The sequence below is a fragment of the Macaca nemestrina genome, chromosome 14 (genome assembly GCF_043159975.1).
Source record: "Macaca nemestrina isolate mMacNem1 chromosome 14, mMacNem.hap1, whole genome shotgun sequence".
Classification (NCBI taxonomy): domain Eukaryota; kingdom Metazoa; phylum Chordata; class Mammalia; order Primates; family Cercopithecidae; genus Macaca; species Macaca nemestrina.
The window spans coordinates 3,008,084-3,025,694 of record NC_092138.1 but is presented as its reverse complement, the minus strand read 5'-3'; the positions used below and the strand labels follow the sequence as shown (position 1 = coordinate 3,025,694).

At 38.0% G+C, this 17,611-nt stretch overlaps 1 protein-coding gene and 1 pseudogene across 7 annotated transcripts in view; one reads left to right on the top strand and one right to left on the bottom strand.

Annotated features, from left to right (window-relative positions):
- LOC105498909 (contactin associated protein like 3) overlaps positions 1-17,611 on the top strand; it is a 242,009-nt gene that overhangs the window by 140,583 nt on the left and 83,815 nt on the right. For all 7 annotated transcript variants that reach the window (XM_071077491.1, XM_071077492.1, XM_071077490.1 and 4 more), the window contains 3 exons: positions 929-1,072; positions 5,093-5,354; positions 10,692-10,835. In XM_071077491.1, the coding sequence (XP_070933592.1) occupies positions 929-1,072; positions 5,093-5,354; positions 10,692-10,835 (550 nt within the window). The remainder of the gene's footprint in view (positions 1-928; positions 1,073-5,092; positions 5,355-10,691; positions 10,836-17,611) is intronic.
- Positions 1-17,611, bottom strand: part of LOC105498908 (splicing factor 45-like) — a 61,930-nt pseudogene that overhangs the window by 38,734 nt on the left and 5,585 nt on the right.

Genomic DNA, 17,611 nt, shown 5'->3' with positions numbered 1-17,611 from the left:
AAGCAGCAAGCAATGTTATTAAATGTATTCATTTGAATACATTTCATTTGAAATTTCATCTGGTATATTACACTTGTTGTTTGACTATGCAGATTCCTGGGGGATTTTTTTTCTTGTCTTGGTGCAATCCTAACCAACATAGCGTTATCTAGGATCACTTTGAGAAGTTAACAAGATACACACCAATAGATATATTAAATAACAAGAAAGTCAGAAGCTCACATATAAACAATTTCCTGATTTTTTTAAGGCAGTCATTCTTTTTGCAACCCATTGCCCATATGTATCTAAGCTACACTGTTAATAGCATCTGTTCTTCCCGTCCTTCACAGGACACCTTAAAGTGTATGAAGGATCAGAACAAACCAGAAAAACTATGATGTTTAAGTGACTTTGGCATATAATATTAAACTGAAGATACTAGTCCTATATCAGATTATTCAGTTTTATTACTTTAACCATGTAATAGCAGAAGATAATATCTAATGCACAGGTTGGCATCAGGCCAAGTTTGGCCATTTTTTAATAAAAACATTAAAAGCCTGTTTTTGTTCAAAAGAGAAAGTTTTATTGGAACATATTCTCTTTCTTTATGTATTGTCTATGGCCACATTGGTACTCCAGTGTCAGAGCTGAGTATTGCAAAAGAGATCCTCTGACCCACAAAACAACATTTCTGAAAAATGTTCGATGTGGTAGAAAATGTGTGTTGACTTCTTCCTTTAAGTTTGTTCAGAACTGTCTGGTGCCAGAAATGAAGGTATTAACAGCTGCCACCATGATAGAACACTTCATTTGGAATTAGCAAGCATGGAAATATAAGATAATGGGAATGGATTTGTGACAGTACTAGAGCTATTATAGATGCTTTAAACACGTAATCTGAAAATCACTAAACAATGTTATTTATGTCATTTTTCTTTCTAAGATCAGCTTTGGGGGAGTTCCGACACCTGGAAGAGCACGGGCATTCACACGTAAAAGCTTTCATGGCTGTTTAGAAAATCTGTATTATAATGGAGTGGATGTTGTCGAATTAGCCAAGAAACACAAACCACAGATCCTCATGATGGTAAGGAAGCCTAATGGGAAGGAAAGAAAAAAGGACATTTTATCATTTGCATTTAAAAATTATTCATGTGAAGTCTCCATTTCATATAATATTTTAAGAATCAATTCTTACTTTAACAGCTGCCCATTTAATATAGTAATTTATTTTTATTTTTTGAGACAGAGTCTCCCTCTTGTCTCCCAGGCTGGAGTGCAGTGGCACAATCTCAGCTCACTGCAACCTCTGCCTCCCGGGTTCAAGCAATTCTCCTGCCTCAGCCTCCTGAGTAGCTGGGATTACAGGTGCCCGCCACCATGCCCAGCTAATTTTTGTACTTTTAGTAGAGATGGGGTTTCGCCATGTTGGCCAGGCTGGTAACGAACTCCTGATCTTAGGTGATCTGTCCACCTCGGCCTCCCAAAATGCTGGAATTACAGGCGTGAGCCACTGTGCCCGGCCATCTTTTTTTTTTTTTTTTTTTTCTTCGAGATGCAGTCTTGCTCTGTTGCCCAGGCTAGAGTGCAGTGGTACAATATTGGCTCATTGCAACCTCTGCCTCCCGGGTTCAAGCCATTCTTCTGCCTCAGCCTTCCGAGTAGCTGGGACTACAGGTGTGTGCCACCATGCCTGGCTAATTTCTTTTAGTAGAGACGGGGTTTCGCCACATTGGCCAGGCTGGTCTCGAACTCCTGGGCTCAGACGATACACTCGCTTCGGCCTCCCAAAATGCTGGGATTACAGGCATAAGCCACCATACCCAGCCTAATACTGTAATTTTTTATTATGCATAAAAAGTTATAAAGTAAATATGCCTCTTGGGACATAGTTGTTTCATTTTTATATGAAATAAAGTAACTTTCTATTTTTACATGGAAATCAGAATGCATACGTCTCACGTGTTTTTGGTGTTATTATTCACAGGAGACCAATTATTTTGCAATGGCAATCCCTAATGATCTATTCCCTAGTCAACTGGAAATACTTCCAAATCAGTTAATAAACTTCTTTCAATGTTTAAAGTTTGAAATATCTAAGCTGGGGTTAAAGGGAAAGCTCCTGTTTAGTTGTCAGTGTCTCTCAGAAGCACACCATGAGAATATTCATTCGTATTGTTGTAAAAATGTTTTCTTTCCTGTTTTGTGCTGGAGGAATTGGCTCATGGGTTGCAGGACCAAAACCTGAAACCATCTCTGACTCTGTCACCAGGCCACACGATGAATACATCACTTAGGTTAGCGTGAGAAAAAGGGAAAAACGGCTGTGAAGCCCATGAACTTTCCAAGAAGGTAAAGGAGAAAAAAAAAAGCAAAGATGGGTTTGAAGTCTTAAGTTCTACTATGAACAGCACCATGCTGAGATCATAAAAATGAAAAATACCATCAAGATACATGAGAAAGGAAACACCAGAGGGAACAGTGATAACAAGACTCCACAGAGCACAGCTTCCTCTGACAAGATGAAAAAGAAATGAAAAGAGGAAGGAGATCAATGGAACAGCCCCCTACCTAAAGTTTCTGTCTGTGGAGAAACTGACATTTAAGTGCTGCTCAGCTGGAAAAAGAAAAAAGACCCGGTTATTGAAGTTGGCTTTATTGGAGATGCGTTACTCAGATACAGATGCAAAGATGGGTTTGGCCAATGGGCATCCGTGTCAAGAAGCCTAACCTAACACATTCTGAACATTAAGCTACCTGTTATCTGCCAGTCCTTGGTGTTCAGAAGAATCCCTCCTCCTCACCCTAACTTCTATGAGGCTATTTCCAAATATACTGTCATTGAGGTGAATACGAGTGAGTTGGGCCTTATGACACAAGGAGACAAGACTATTTGAGGAAAACAGACACAGGTTTTCATACACATTTCATGTTATTCTGAATTACTGATGGGTTCACTGATGGAATTATTAATTGAGTGTAGCCAATAAGGAGAACCACAGTTACACTGGTATTTCTGGGTTCTGGATATCATCCTCAAGAAAACTATTTGCTAATTACATTGAATGAGGTTATTTAAATGTGTAAGGTTCACACAAAAACAAAAAGACAATTCATTCCAAATTGTGCGTATGGATATATAATGTTATTTATGGGAATTCCATTTTCAGAATTACTACAATTTTATGTGTTCTGTATGAAAACAGGAAAATAGTTGTTCCAATACATAAAAGGAAAACGTTTAAAACTATATTTTATTGGCAAAATCAATTGCCAGAATTCATTCCGTCGACTACCAAGCACTCCTCTGTGGGAAGAAGCCCTGCCTTTCTGTTGTATGTAGCAGGCAGCTACCCGCGTAAATGATGAGGGCAAGAAATATGCAGCTGATAAAAAGATAACATGTAATAGTCGAGTGAGTAAATGTGTACTACGGATCAGCGCCAATTACTCGTAAGCTTTTGGTATTCAATTCGTTACAGCAAATGTTTTCTTTTTAAATTTTCTTCTGCAAACGTTTTCTTGTAATGAAAACTATTTCCCATTCAGCAGAATTACAAAAATAGTCAAGAAGAAATGTTCTGATTGATGTATGCAGTTATAATGTATATTAAAGATTATAATAAAATGATAACTGAAGTATATCCATTTCTAAAGTACGTTGTGGCAGAGTTTTTTTTAAACATGAATCCGTTTTGAAAATTGTTTTACTGCTGGATCAGTGTGGTTCTTAAACTTGGCTTTATCTTGGAGTCACCAGAGGAGATTCAAAAGATACAGTTACCTGGATCCACCCCCAGATATTGGGATTTTAATTGGTCTGCATCTGCATCTGGCGATTCAACGGTTTAGCTAGGTTTGAGAGCCACTACCCTATATTATGTCTTGCTCCAGTAACATTCTTTTTCTAAAATCATCTATAGTATGTTAATATAAATAAATCCATGGAAATTCCAAGTAAAATCAGAATTGCTGGGGTTTTTCTCTGGAACTGAAATTCGTATGTGTGAATAATGCCCAAGAATTGCTTATTCCTTTCACCAGCCAAACAAAGCAAAACAAAAACATTAAAAAGCCCGGTAAGATGTTGACTTACCAGATATTAAAACATACTAAAAGCTGCTATGCTAGAATCAGTATGGTAGTGGATAGGAATAGAGAAGTAAAAACAAAGTTGAGATCTCAGAAAGATCCCAGTTTATGTGCAAAGTTATTAGTAATAAGGAATGTGGCTCAATTCGGTGGAACAGGGATTATTTCAGAAATTCTGCCGGAACAAACAAGTGTCCATAAGGCAGAAAATAAGCATGATCACTATCTTATACACACTAAGAATATGTAAATTAAGGAGGAGGAGAAACAAACCACAACAATCTTAAAGAAAATCTATGAGATTGTAGGACCTAGGGTAGTATGAAACTTTCTTAACAAAGATTGGAAACTCAGAAGCTGTAAAATACAATAGAGACATAATTGACTATATAAAAATCAATGTTTTCATGCTAAAAATACTACACGCAAACATTGTATGTAACTATTAGATCTGAAAACCATTTGAAAGACTGTCAAATATAATTTTCCAACAGCTAAAAATATGACCCATGCAAATATCAAATAAGCATGTGTCAAAGATTTAGTCAATTCATTAACTAATGAGGGGACTAGTAAAATAGCTGGTTCAAAGGAGATTTTGAGGATTGTGTAGGGAAGACCAAATGTTGCTCAGGAGAAAGACAGAGTATGAAAATGTCCTGTTATTTGCTGTATCCTCAGGGCTAGCACAGGGCCTGGCAAATAGTTCACACAGATTAAACTCCTATTGAACTAAAATTATATTGAGACTCCTTTACTAATGCTGAAGAAGTAGAGAAGTGGAGAATTTCTCACATACACACAGAAAGCCACATGGACGTCTGCCCAATTATAATAATACTTATGCTGAAAGAGAAGATAAATGTCATTCATAGATTTCGGCTTTAGCAGGCAGACTAATTTATAAAATCCTGGATTGATAAAAAGCCTTGTACGTCTTTGTAAAATCTGACTTTAATTAGATAGAAGCACCACCTGTAAGGCTGTTCAATGTGCTCTTTTGTTTTATTTGTAGGGAAATGTGTCCTTCTCATGTCCACAGCCACAGACTGTCCCTGTGACTTTTCTGAGCTCCAGGAGTTACCTGGCTCTGCCGGCCAACTCTGGGGAGGACAAAGTGTCTGTCACTTTCCAATTTCGAACATGGAACAGAGCAGGACATTTGCTTTTCGGCGAACTTCAACGTGGTTCAGGGAGTTTCGTCCTCTTTCTTAAGGATGGCAAGCTCAAACTGAGTCTCTTCCAGCCGGGACAGTCACCAAGGAATGTCACAGCAGGTAACAGTTGTATTCCCATAAACCTGACATATCCACATGGAAATCATTTGGTAATGAGTGAATGAGGCAGTGAGATGCTCGATGCCCCCACTAGAGGAAGAGATTGCTGTTTCCTTTTAGACTGTTCCTGTGTGGCACACACAGCCGTCACTAAAGTGTTCTTTTGACCAAAATGACTATATATGAGAAATATGAAATGCATATTTCTGCAGATGTACCTTCCCATGTACAAGGAAAATATGTAATACCCTTAAGCTCCATTTCCTGACAAACATATACCAGCCTCCGTCCCAAAGAACTAGGGTCAGGACCTCATGGAACAGACAACACCCGGGGCATGTTCCTCTCCTGTCCTCACTTCTTTCCCTTCTCCACCCCACCTCTCTCTTAGGGTCTGTGCACAAATATTCTACACACAGTAGGCAATTGATAACTATCACCTTATAGTGAAAGATGCTGGCAAATACCAAGAGTTCTTACTCTTTTTTGATGGCCGATTAGTTTTCTGGGATAGCCTAGCACCCTGGAAGAATCTCAGCTCCTCCACTTACTGCCCTTCTGAAATGCAAATCAGCAAGCCTCCTGAGCCTCAGCTGTTTTCACTTGTGAAATGGTAAACCTCAGACCTCCTTTGCAGGGAGAACAATAGGAAGTAAGTCTGATTTTATTAGCACAATGCCCACCCCACACACAGGCCTCTCATCCCCACTCTCCATCAGGGCTTGTTTTTGTTGGGCAAATGCTTTGCCATCCCTGCTAGGTTAGGGGCTCAAATCCCACGAGGCCGGACTGAGTAACAGTAGATGGGAACTAATCTCACGTGCAGTCCGATGTGGGCACGTTTGTTAACTACAGAGCTGCTGGATTGTGATGACTGGATTTGCACACGGGAGGAGCGCTGGGTCCTAAATTGACATTGTGCCTAAACTGGCATCAGAACCAAATGGGGGCTTTAAAAATAAAAAAAAAAAGATAGCGTGATCTGAAAAAGAAGAAGGCATAGATGAAGAGGCTGACTTCCGCTTGAGACCAGGGGATTATCATGCTCAAAAAGAGATTCCTTTTGACTGTAAGAGGCACATGTGACTACACTGCTGTTAAATGTTGTGGTATGAAAGCAAGACCTATGAAGAAATTCAGAGGGCGGGACCTTATCTCAGTACTTCTGGAACAATCAGGCAAGCCCTGGGTATTAGAATCTGTGGCCACCTCACACAGGTGTTTTAGGGGAGATAAAACAGATATTCAGAGGGAATGTATATTTTTTTATCGTTTACAAATGCAAACCTATTTTCCATTTCTTCACGAATAAGATTTTTTTCCAAGAGAGGTTAAAATTATAACCCACACACAGATACAGAATGAACATATGTCAGAGATTTTCTTTAACTCATTAATTAATGAGAGAACCAGTGTTAGGGAAATAAGATAAAATCGCCTACCAACATAGTGAATCAGTTTCCCAAGGTAGAAAGTAAATAGTCTTATTACAGAATAAGTATTAAGCCAGACTGTGATGCACATTTCAGGCAATCGCTAATGTGATTGCAAAGACAAATTTCATCCATTTATATAGCCAGACAGATACAACCCATTACATACATGTTCTAAAGATAAAGGACAACTTGTCCTCAAGTAAGAGGACTTGACAGCACCATTTTGCTACACAGCCCATCTTATATTCACCTGGTAACTGGGGAGGCACACTCCTTTATACACAGGAAAACTAAACTCCTTCATGTCTCTTTGACAAGTGGAGCCAGGCACCTATGTTAAAATCCCAGGGAGATAAGGAGTTAGGAGCACTACCTTTCTTGATGTTTACATTTCAAAGAAATGTCTCCAAGGTCCTGAAGAAAAACACTTCTGGAAACAAGAAAGAGGCTAAATAAGGTTTTTTGTTGTTGTTTTTGTTTGTTTGTTTTAAGATTTTAAAGATGTACAAGTTTTCTGAAAGAAATGCTCTAAGGAAAAAAAGTGAGTGAAAGTGTATATCCCTTTTAGCACTAACAAAGTTTTTGTTTGGTTTGGTTTGTGTTTACCCTTACACCAGTAAGGCCAGTTTAAAGAAGTACCACACATTTATAGTCAGAAAGGAGATGCTGAGATGCAAACCTAGCAGAATTTGTCAATATCCACAGGGAAAGGCAAATCCCTTCCCTGTACACACTTTGCATCTCTGTGGACAAGCATTATTTGCATTATTATCAATGTTCTGCAAGTTAACTTCTGTCACTACACAGCTGTAAAGTAACCCAGTCCAAGATGATGCTTTACAATCCTGTAATGTCAGCTAATCTTTCCATTGAAAATACATCCAGTAATCTCTTTTCCCCATTTCAAAGACCGCCCTCAATTTTTTTCCTACAGTAGTTGGTTCAGCTTTACTGCTGATGAGTTGCATATATTCTGGATTCAATGAGGTGCTGAGCAAGCACTTCGTCCAGTTCTAGGTTGCACAATACTAGAATTAAATATAATTAAAGTTCTTAAATCTCATCAGGATTTTGCTTTAGCTCATGCCTTTGTGAGTGTGATATTTTGCCTCTGCAGTTAAAATGTTGTAGTTGTTAACAAGAGATCATACTCAAATGTGTTTAAAATGACATCTATGTTGTGGGCAATTAATTTAATAACTTCTCATTAAAATATAGATTCCACTGTATCTGATTTTCTTGTACATAAACTATGGCCAAAGGCCAAATACAACCTAATAGAAAACAAAAAGGAAACAAATGTGGATGATAGACATGAAAACAATTACACAAAGATCTGCTTTTATTTGTCAAAAGATATTCTTAAAGAGGGCACTTTTTGCAGTTATAAAAAGAACATGTCAAAGATTTTGTTTAACTCATTAGTTTATGAGGGAATCAGTAAGATGTTACAACAGGTTCAAAGAATCAAAGATATATAAGCAGTAAGCTGCAATGATTTCGTGCATCATGTAAAACTGGCTTATTCCATGGGATGGGGTAGAGGAACCAGGAAGATCAATTGTGTTTCTACCAGACGAAATTCATTTGCATGTCTGTGGACAATAATCATTTGCCTGCTTTCAATATTCTACAATTCACAGGATGATAAAAGTATTCAAAGAAGGGGCCAAGCGTGGTGGCTCACGCCTGTAATCCCAGAACTTTGGGAGGCCGAGGCGAGCAGATCACAAAAAGGTCAGGAGATCGAGACCATCCTGGCTAACATGGTGAAACCCATCTCTACTAAAAACACAAAAACTTAGCCAGGCTTGGTGGCGGGCACCTGTAGTCCCAGCTACTCAGGAGGCTGAGGCAGGAGAATGGTGGGAACCCGGGAGGCGGAGCTTGCAGTGAGCTGAGACCGCACTCCAGCCTGGGCGACACAGCGAGACTCCATCTCACCAAAAAAAAAAAAAAAAAAGAATTCAAAGAAAGTAAAAGGCACAGAGACCTGCCGAATCATATAATCCTCGAGACTGTGTTTAGGCAGTGCCTAGTTTTACATTGAAGATATCCAGATTCTTGGTTGATTTTAAAGAATAATTTATTTCCTTACACTTTATTATTACTTCTGCTTGTTTCATACATCATTGAAGATTAAAATGGAAAGCTAAAAGTTTAATGTTAATTTTTAATTTTTAAGAAGTACTACATTTGAAATGCTAATAATATACTAACTTCACATAAATGCATGTTAGGAAGAAAAATAAATCAAGCACAGTCATTTTAATAATTTACAGGTTTCCTAAGACTATCAAGTAAAATGTTAACTTTATAGGAAAATTTCTATTAGTCTAAAGTTTATTATGATATATGTAACTTCTGAAATAGTTTTGATCTTTGTGTAATTTTAAACTTCAGTGCAATGTTAATTTAATAGGCCTCTTGAAGCTAATCTTATTTTAGACCATTTCTTGGCATGTATCTTTGACATATTACCAAGTAAAAGAAAACACAGAATACCTCTAGTGATTTTAAATACCTTAACATTTAAATTTACCATCAAAGACAATTTGTTATGTTACCAAATTATTTCACAAGATTAATTTCATAATTACTACTAAGAATCATAAAATAATGTGGATGTGAATGTAAATATATAAAAATACTGTACATATATAAAGTACACCTCCAGTTCTTTCCTAAGCATTTTTTATCAAATATTAAATATGTTTTATTTTATTTTATTTTATTATTTTATTTTATTTTTTTGAGACAGCATCTCACTCTGTCACCCAGGCTGGAGTACAATGGTGTGATCTCAGCTCACTGCAACCTCTGCCTCCCGGGTTCAAGTGATTCTTGTGCCTCAGCCTCTGAAGTGACTGGGACTATAGGCACATGCCACCACACCAAGCTAATTTTTTGTTTTTTAGTAGAGATGGGATTTCACCATGTTAGCCAGGCTGGTCTCAAACTCCCGACCTCAGGTGATCCGCCCCCCTCAGCCTCGCCAACTGCTGGGATTATAGGCGTGAGCCACCATGCCCAGCAAATAATAACTTTTAAAAGACAGTATGATTATGTCTATAATCATAATGTGTTAATTCAGAAACACGAATATATGTTAAAGATTTTAATTAATCAATGAAGAAACCAGTAAGATGTTATAGTCAGTTCAGAGGAGAATTCAAAGTACTACACATACAGGCAGGTAAGAAATGCCAAAATGAATTACAGAAATGAAATGGTCCAGTAACCAACTGCACCCCCCCAGGCACAAGTCATTTGCATTTCTATGGGTACAAGTCATTTTGCATTACTATCAGTTTTCTACAATTTACAGGGCTGTAAAATAGCTCAGACAGTGAAAGCAGGGTTTACCTTAATTAATGGGTGCAGTAAGCCAGACATCCAGTGATCTTTCCCCCCATTTCAAATCCTGTTGCATCCCATAAGTATGTACAATTATTATGTGTCAACTTTTTCTAAGAAAAGCTTTTCACAATCATTCTTGACATTTTTTATCAACTCACTTTCTTGATTCTTGTAAAATATTTTTGTTAGATTCAGTGAAGCAAGTAAGTTTTGCATTTAAAGATTGAACCAAACTGTGTTGTTTTTATCCCATTGTAAAGGCTTCTAATGTATATATTTGATAATTAAATTCTAGGTACTTTAAGCAGATTATCAGAATTTATTATAGTGATTCTTCAGAAAGAGTAATATTTTTATTCATGTATTATTTTCATAATAAATGAAATTTTTAAAGATAGGTGGTTAATTTTTTTTTTGGTGATACATCAACATGTAAATACCACTCTTCTCTGACTTATTCAGTGATCTGAATCAAATTGTTTTCAAGTGTTTACAGAGATCATAATTTAGAGTTGTCTCTAACTGATTTTATTTCCTCCAGGTGCTGGATTAAACGATGGGCATTGGCACTCTGTGTCCTTATCTGCTAAGTGGAGCCATATGAATGTGGTGGTGGACGATGATACCGCTGTTCAGCCCCTGGTGGCTGCGCTCATTGATTCAGGTGACACCTATTATTTTGGAGGTAAGAGAACGCAATTGAATGACATTGGCAGTGGAACCACTTTTTATCTTTATTGCTTTGCATTTTGAGTCTCTAGTCAAATTTAAACCAAGTTAATACTGAGAAATAATTTATCTCTAGCCATGAAATTAATACTTTTTGAGTTTGTAAAAAGGAAACATTTAATCAATTTTTCTTCCCAATACAAAAATAAGTATCTGCAGAAAGTTTACTTCCTGTTTAAATAACTTGATATTTTCATCTAACATTAAAAGAAAATATATTTGAGCTATACGTAGTAAATAAGTGGAAACTTTCAAATGTCAATATCATAATCATATCTCTACAACAGATAAATCCATTTATACTTCTAACAGCTAACTTGTAAAAACAAAACAAATTATATTGTCTAAAGTCATTGGCTTACATAAAATATTACTTACATATTTAAGTCTATATCTAAATATATACTACTGAATCATTAGTAGACAGCTCAGTTTATAGATAGATGGATAAATATTTTTTATATGGAGGAGTAATGGGAAATATACTGATTATGAAGTACTTTCAAAACATTGACAATAATAAATATTAATTAATAGGAGACAAGCATATTAAATGAATCCAGTATAATTGGTGTTACACCGGTACAAAGTACTGAATGTTTGCTTCCTCCCACCCAGATTCATATGTTGAAATCCTGAGCCCCAAAGTCATGGTGTCAGGAGGCTTTGGAGGGTAATTAAGTCAGGAGGGTGGAGCCCTCATGAATGGAATTAGTGCCCTTATAAGAGAGGCCCACGAGAACTCCCGTGCCTCTCCTGCCATGTGAAGTTATAAGGAGACTGTGGTCTATGAAGCAGACACTGCATCTGCTTTGTCTCAGACTTAGACTTTCCAGCATCCAGAACTGACAGAAATAACTGTTTGTTGTGTAGGCCACTCAGTTCATGGGATTCTGTTAATAGCAGCCCAAACTGACTATGAGAACTCATAAGCTAAAGAAATGGAAACAAGTGGATCTTTTGATTATAAAGGAAGTTTGGATTTTTTTAAATTAAAAGAACCACTAGGAATAACAGCAAAACCCTGCTATGTATTCTAGAATGCTCCTGTGAGCCCAAAGATGAGGCTTATATATCTGGAAATCACAGTTAAGAGAAATAATCATGTGAGAAAACTTGTCACATGGGGGCATGGATGCCTGTACTTTAAAGCATTCTGTTATCATCCCATATCACCACATATATGATAAGAAAACTTATTCTCAAGTAAGAGAGTTTTCAACTAGGTAAGAAATTCCATGCTGGACACAGATATAGAGAGCCACTTTGCACTGTACCTAAACACTGAGGTGTTACGGAGGTAAATTACTTGTAATTCTTACTGGAAAGGTAAATATATTCAACCTTTCTTAGTAATAAAAATTGTATGTAAACAGAAATATAGATCTAGTAATAGAAGACTTGCTATATACATACAGTCCTATACACTGCATTTTACCTCATCAGTATTTGTGGTGTTTCACAAAGAATATGTACTTTTCCAAATATACAGTCACAGACATTCAAAGACTTCACTGAGCTGCCTCTGGCACACAGTGTGTATTTAAATTATTTAAGAAAATTAAAATGGCCTGAGGAATCTCTGACCAGACAAAGCCTTGTAAGTGGTCTTAACTTTGCTTGATTTACCAATATAAGCAAAACTTTTAACTTGAGCTATTTCTTGTAAATGGCTTTAAAAAAAAAAAAAGTCAAACTTAAGGCTAACCAATCAGAAGCCACCAATTAACTTATATAACTAGAGACTTTCCAGCAGGATCAACCAAGTAAGGCAATTGTATAACTACAACCAGTGAAAAATCTGCTCCTATATTTACCTTACAGAAGCTGGCCCTTTTCGTTCCCTTGAAAGGGTCCCTGAACCAGTTCCCATTTGAAGCTGCTTCAGCAGTGATTGATGAATCACTGTTAGCTCAAATCAACTTTTGTGCCTCCATTACCTTTTATTAATGGATACATTTATATCTCTAGTTGGATGCTTTTTCCTCTAAGCAGACACAAAGTAAACCTGAAGAGCTTAAGATTTTTATTTTTTTTTAATTTATTAATTTATTTTTTTGAGATAGAGTCTCGCTCTGTCGCCCAGGCTGGGGTGCAGTGGCGCAATCTCGGCTCATTGCGAGCTCTGCCTCGTGGGTTCACGCCATTCTCCTGCCTCAGCCTCCCGAGTAGCTGGGACTACAGGCGCCGCCACCTCACCCGGCTAATTTTTTGTATTTTTAGTAGAGATGGGGTTTTCACCATGTTAGCCAGGATGGTCTCAATCCCCTGACTTTGTGATCCGCCCACGTTGGCCTCCCAAAGTTCTGGGATTACAGGCATAAGCCACTGCACCAGGTCAAGATTTTTAGAATTAGTTAATGCCTTGATTTATCTTGAGTGGATGATAACATAAGGAGTCCTCAGAAAAATGTAGCCATGCCTGCCAGCCTTTTCAGAAGAGCGAAGTTAGCTTAAGGAATAATCACTTGTCCAAGGTCGTTAGTGATCTGAGAAATTTCATGTGCTGAGGATGATGCCAAATTCAGGGTTTCCAAGTATGAGTACCAAGATACCTCCTATACCTGCTCTCAGCCATATGTGGTATAGACAATTATCTCAACAAAATTTTTCCAAACCAAGTAGAGTGAAACAGTAAACAGAACAGAGATTTTTTTTTTATTAGGATGGGACTTTATAAAATCTGTCCCTCCTTTAGGATGAGGGCTAAAATCTGCATGACAGAAACAGATGACAAGAGTTTGATCCACACTACTTTGTTTTCACAACTGCTAGCCCAGATGAAATAGGTCCAGAAACTACTGAAATAAGCAATAGAAAATCTCAAACATTATAGTCTTTGACAATGTATATTCATATATATTCCCATTTCCTTCAGAAAATACGTGATGCTTCTCTTTTTTTTAAACTTATTTTAGGTTCAGAGGTATACATGTGCAGGTGTGTTACACAGGTAAATTGCATGTAATGGGGGCTTGGTGCACAGATTATTTCATCACCCAGGTAATGAGCATAGTACCCAGTAGGTAGTTTTTCGATCTTCACCCTCCTCCCACCCTCCACCCTCAAGTAGGTTGTGGTGTCTTTTCTTTCCTTCTTTGTGTCCATATGTGCTCAATATTAAGCTCCCACTCATAAATCAGAACACGTGGTATTTGGTTTTCTGTTCCTGTGTTAGTTCACTTTGGATAATGGCCTCCAACTCCATCCATGTTGCTACAAAGGACATTATCTCATCCTATTTTATGGCTACATAGTATTGCATGGTATATATGTACTACATTTTCTTTATGCTACCGTTGATGGGTATTTAGGTTGATTCTATGTCATTGCTATTGTGAATGAACATACACATCTATGTGTCTTTAAGGTAGAAGGATTATTATTCCTTTGGGTGTGTACTCAATGGGGTTGCTGGTTTGAGTGGTAGCTCTGCTTTAAGTTCTTTGAGAAATCACCAAACTGCTTGCTGCAATGGCTGAGCTACTGTATAACCCTCCAGCAGTGTATAAGCACTCCCTTTTCTCCACAGCTTTACCGGCACCTGTTATTTTTTGCCTTTTAAATAATAGCCATTCTGACTGGTGTGAGATGGCATCTCATTGTGGTTTTGATCTGCATTTATCTCATAACTAGTGATGCTGAGGAGTTTTTCATATGCTTGTTGGCCACATGTATGTCTTTCGAAAAGTGTTCACATCCTTTGCCCGTTTTTTAATGGGGTAGTTTTTTTTCTTACTTGTTAATTTAAGTTCCTTATAGATTCCAGATATTGGACCTTTGTCAGATGTATAATCTGTGGATATTTTCTTCCAGTAGGTTGTCTGTTTACTCTGTTGATAGTTTCTTTTGCTGTGCAGAAGCCCTTTAGTTTAATTAGGTCCCATTTGTCAACTTTTGTTTTTGTTGCAATTGCTTTCGGTGTCTTTGTCATGAAATCTTTGCTTTGTCCTATGTCCAAAATGCTATTTCCTGTATTTGCTAGGTTATCTTCCAGAGTTTTTATAGTTATAGGCTTTACTTTTTTTTTTGAGACAGGGTCTCACCTGTTGCTCAGGCTGGAGTGTAATGGCACGATGCAGCCTCAACCTCCCAGGCTTAAGAGATTCCCCTGCCTCAGCCTCCTGATTAGCCAGGACTACCAGCGCGTGCCACCAGACTCAACTAATAATAATAATTATTATTATTTGTAGAGATGAGGTCTTGCTATGTTGCCAGGCTTGTCTCAAACTCTGAGGCTCAAGCTGTCCTCCCACCTCACCCTCCCAAAGTGTTGGGATTATAGGCATGAGCCACTGCACCTGACAGGTTTTACATTTTACTCTTTAATCCATCTTGAGTTGATTTTTGTATATGGTGTAAGGAAGAGATCCAGGAACTGCTTATGGTTAGCCAGTTATCCCAGCACCGTTTATTGAATAGGGAGTCCTTTCCCTATTGCATGTTTTTGTCGACTTTGTCAAAGATCAAATGGTTGTAAGTTTGTGGCACTATTTCTGGGCTCTCTATTTCGTTCCATTGGTCTGTGTGTCTGTTTTTGTACCAGTACTATGCTATTTTGGTTACTATAGCCTTGTAGTAGAGGTTGAAGTTGGGTTACGTAATGCCTCCAGATTTGTTCTTTTTGCCTAGGATTCCCTTGGCTAGTCAGGCTCTTTTTTGGTTCTATATTAATTTTAAAATAGTTTTTACTGGTTCTGTGAAGAATGCCATTGGTAATTGGATAGGAATAGCATTGAATCTATAAATTGCTTTGGGCAGTGTGGCCCAATATGGTTAAAAACCACATTTATTATTCCTATCCATGATTATGGAATGTTTTTCCATTTGTATGTCATCTATGATTTCTTTGAGCAGTGTTTTGTAATTCTTGTTGTAGAGATCATTCACCTCCCTGGTTAGCGGTGTTCCTAGGTATTTTATTCTTTTCGTGGTAATTGCGAATAGGATTGCATTCTTGATTTGGCTCTCAGCTTGCATGTTGTTGGTATATGGGAATGCTACTAATATTTGTACATTATTTTGTATCCTGAAACTTTACTGAGATTATCAGATCAAGAAGCTTTTGGGCAGAGACGATGGGGTTTTGTAGGTATAGAATCATATCATCTGCAAACAGCGACAGTTTGACCTCGTCTCCTCCCATTTAGATGCCTCTTATTTCTTTCTCTTGCCTGATTGCTCTGGCTAGGACATCAGTACTATGTTGGGTAGGAATAATGAGAGAGGGTATCCCTGTCTTGTCCCAGTTTTCAAGGGGAATGCTTCCCATCTTTTGCCCATTCAGTATGATGCTGGCTATGGGTTTGTCATAGGTGGCTCTTATTATGTTGAAATATGTTCCTCCAATGCCTCATTTGTTGAGGGTTTTTAACATGAAGGGATGTTGAGAAAATACCTGATGCTTCTCTAGAGACAAATATATGAAAGCAAACAACATTTCATGAAGGAATGAGGAATATTTTGTGGCAGCAAGAATGACTCTCCAAGATGCCCTAATCCCTGAAAACTGTGAATCCGTTATATCACATAAGGGATTTTGCAGATGTAATTAAATTAAGGTTGCAGACTTTAAGACAGGAGATGATCGTGATTCATGCAGTGGGCTCAGTGTAATCACATGAGCACTTAAGAGATTTTGACTCTGGTTGGAGGCAGAAGAGACACAGAAGAGAGGTGTGGGTGAGGGGAAGCCAGAGAAACTGGAAGCAGGAGAATGTCTCTCTGCAGCATTGCTGGTTTAGAAAATGAACTGGGCACCATGAAGAGCGATGCAGGCAGCCTGACGCTGCTGAGAGGCCCCAACTACCAGCCGGTGATGAACTGGGACCTCACTCCTACAACTACAAGAAGATGAATTCTGCTCTAACCTGCATTTGCTTGGACACACATTCTCCCCTAGAGCCTTCATAAAGAGCCCAAGAGCACCTTGATTTTGTCCTTGTAAGACTATAAGCAAGGTCATCAGTCCAGCCCTCCCACACTTCTAAAGTGAGAGATAGTAAGAGAATGTTTTAGTGATTTGTTACAGTGATGATGAAAAGCTGATACACATTCCAGCCTCCATCACATCCATTTACACATATTCCCATTCAGTTCTGAACCCTTGGACAATGGCCAAAAAAAAAAAAAAAAAAAAAAAAAGGGTTTTCTTAAACACACCCTGAGAATATATATGGCCCTGAAAAAGAGATATATATATATATATGGCCAGGCGCGGTGGCTCACACCTGTAATCCCAGCACTTTGGGAGGCTGAGGCAGACGGATCACCTGAGGTCAGGAGTTGAAGACAAGCCTGGCCAACATAGTGAAACCCTGTCTCTACAAAAATACAAAAAAACAAAAAAAATTAGCCGGGCATGATGGCAGGTGCTTGTAATCCCAGCTACTTGGTAGGCTGAGGCAGGAGAATCACTTGAAAATCTAAACTTATATATATATATGTGTGTGTGTGTGTATATATACACACACACAAAGAGAATAGTTTCAACAGAAAGTCAAAATAGCCAACACAGTTTCTGTGTTTTGTTTTGTTTGGATTGTGTGTGGCCTTGGAGCTAAAATAACTACATGATCATGAACCATATAGGGACACAGTGACAGAAATGGGAAAGCTGATCCATGATCATACATGCGTACATGCATACATACATACACTATGGATTCCAGAGTCCCCTTTGACCTGAAAGTATGAGAAGAGCCCATAACCCATTTGAAATAGATACCCTGC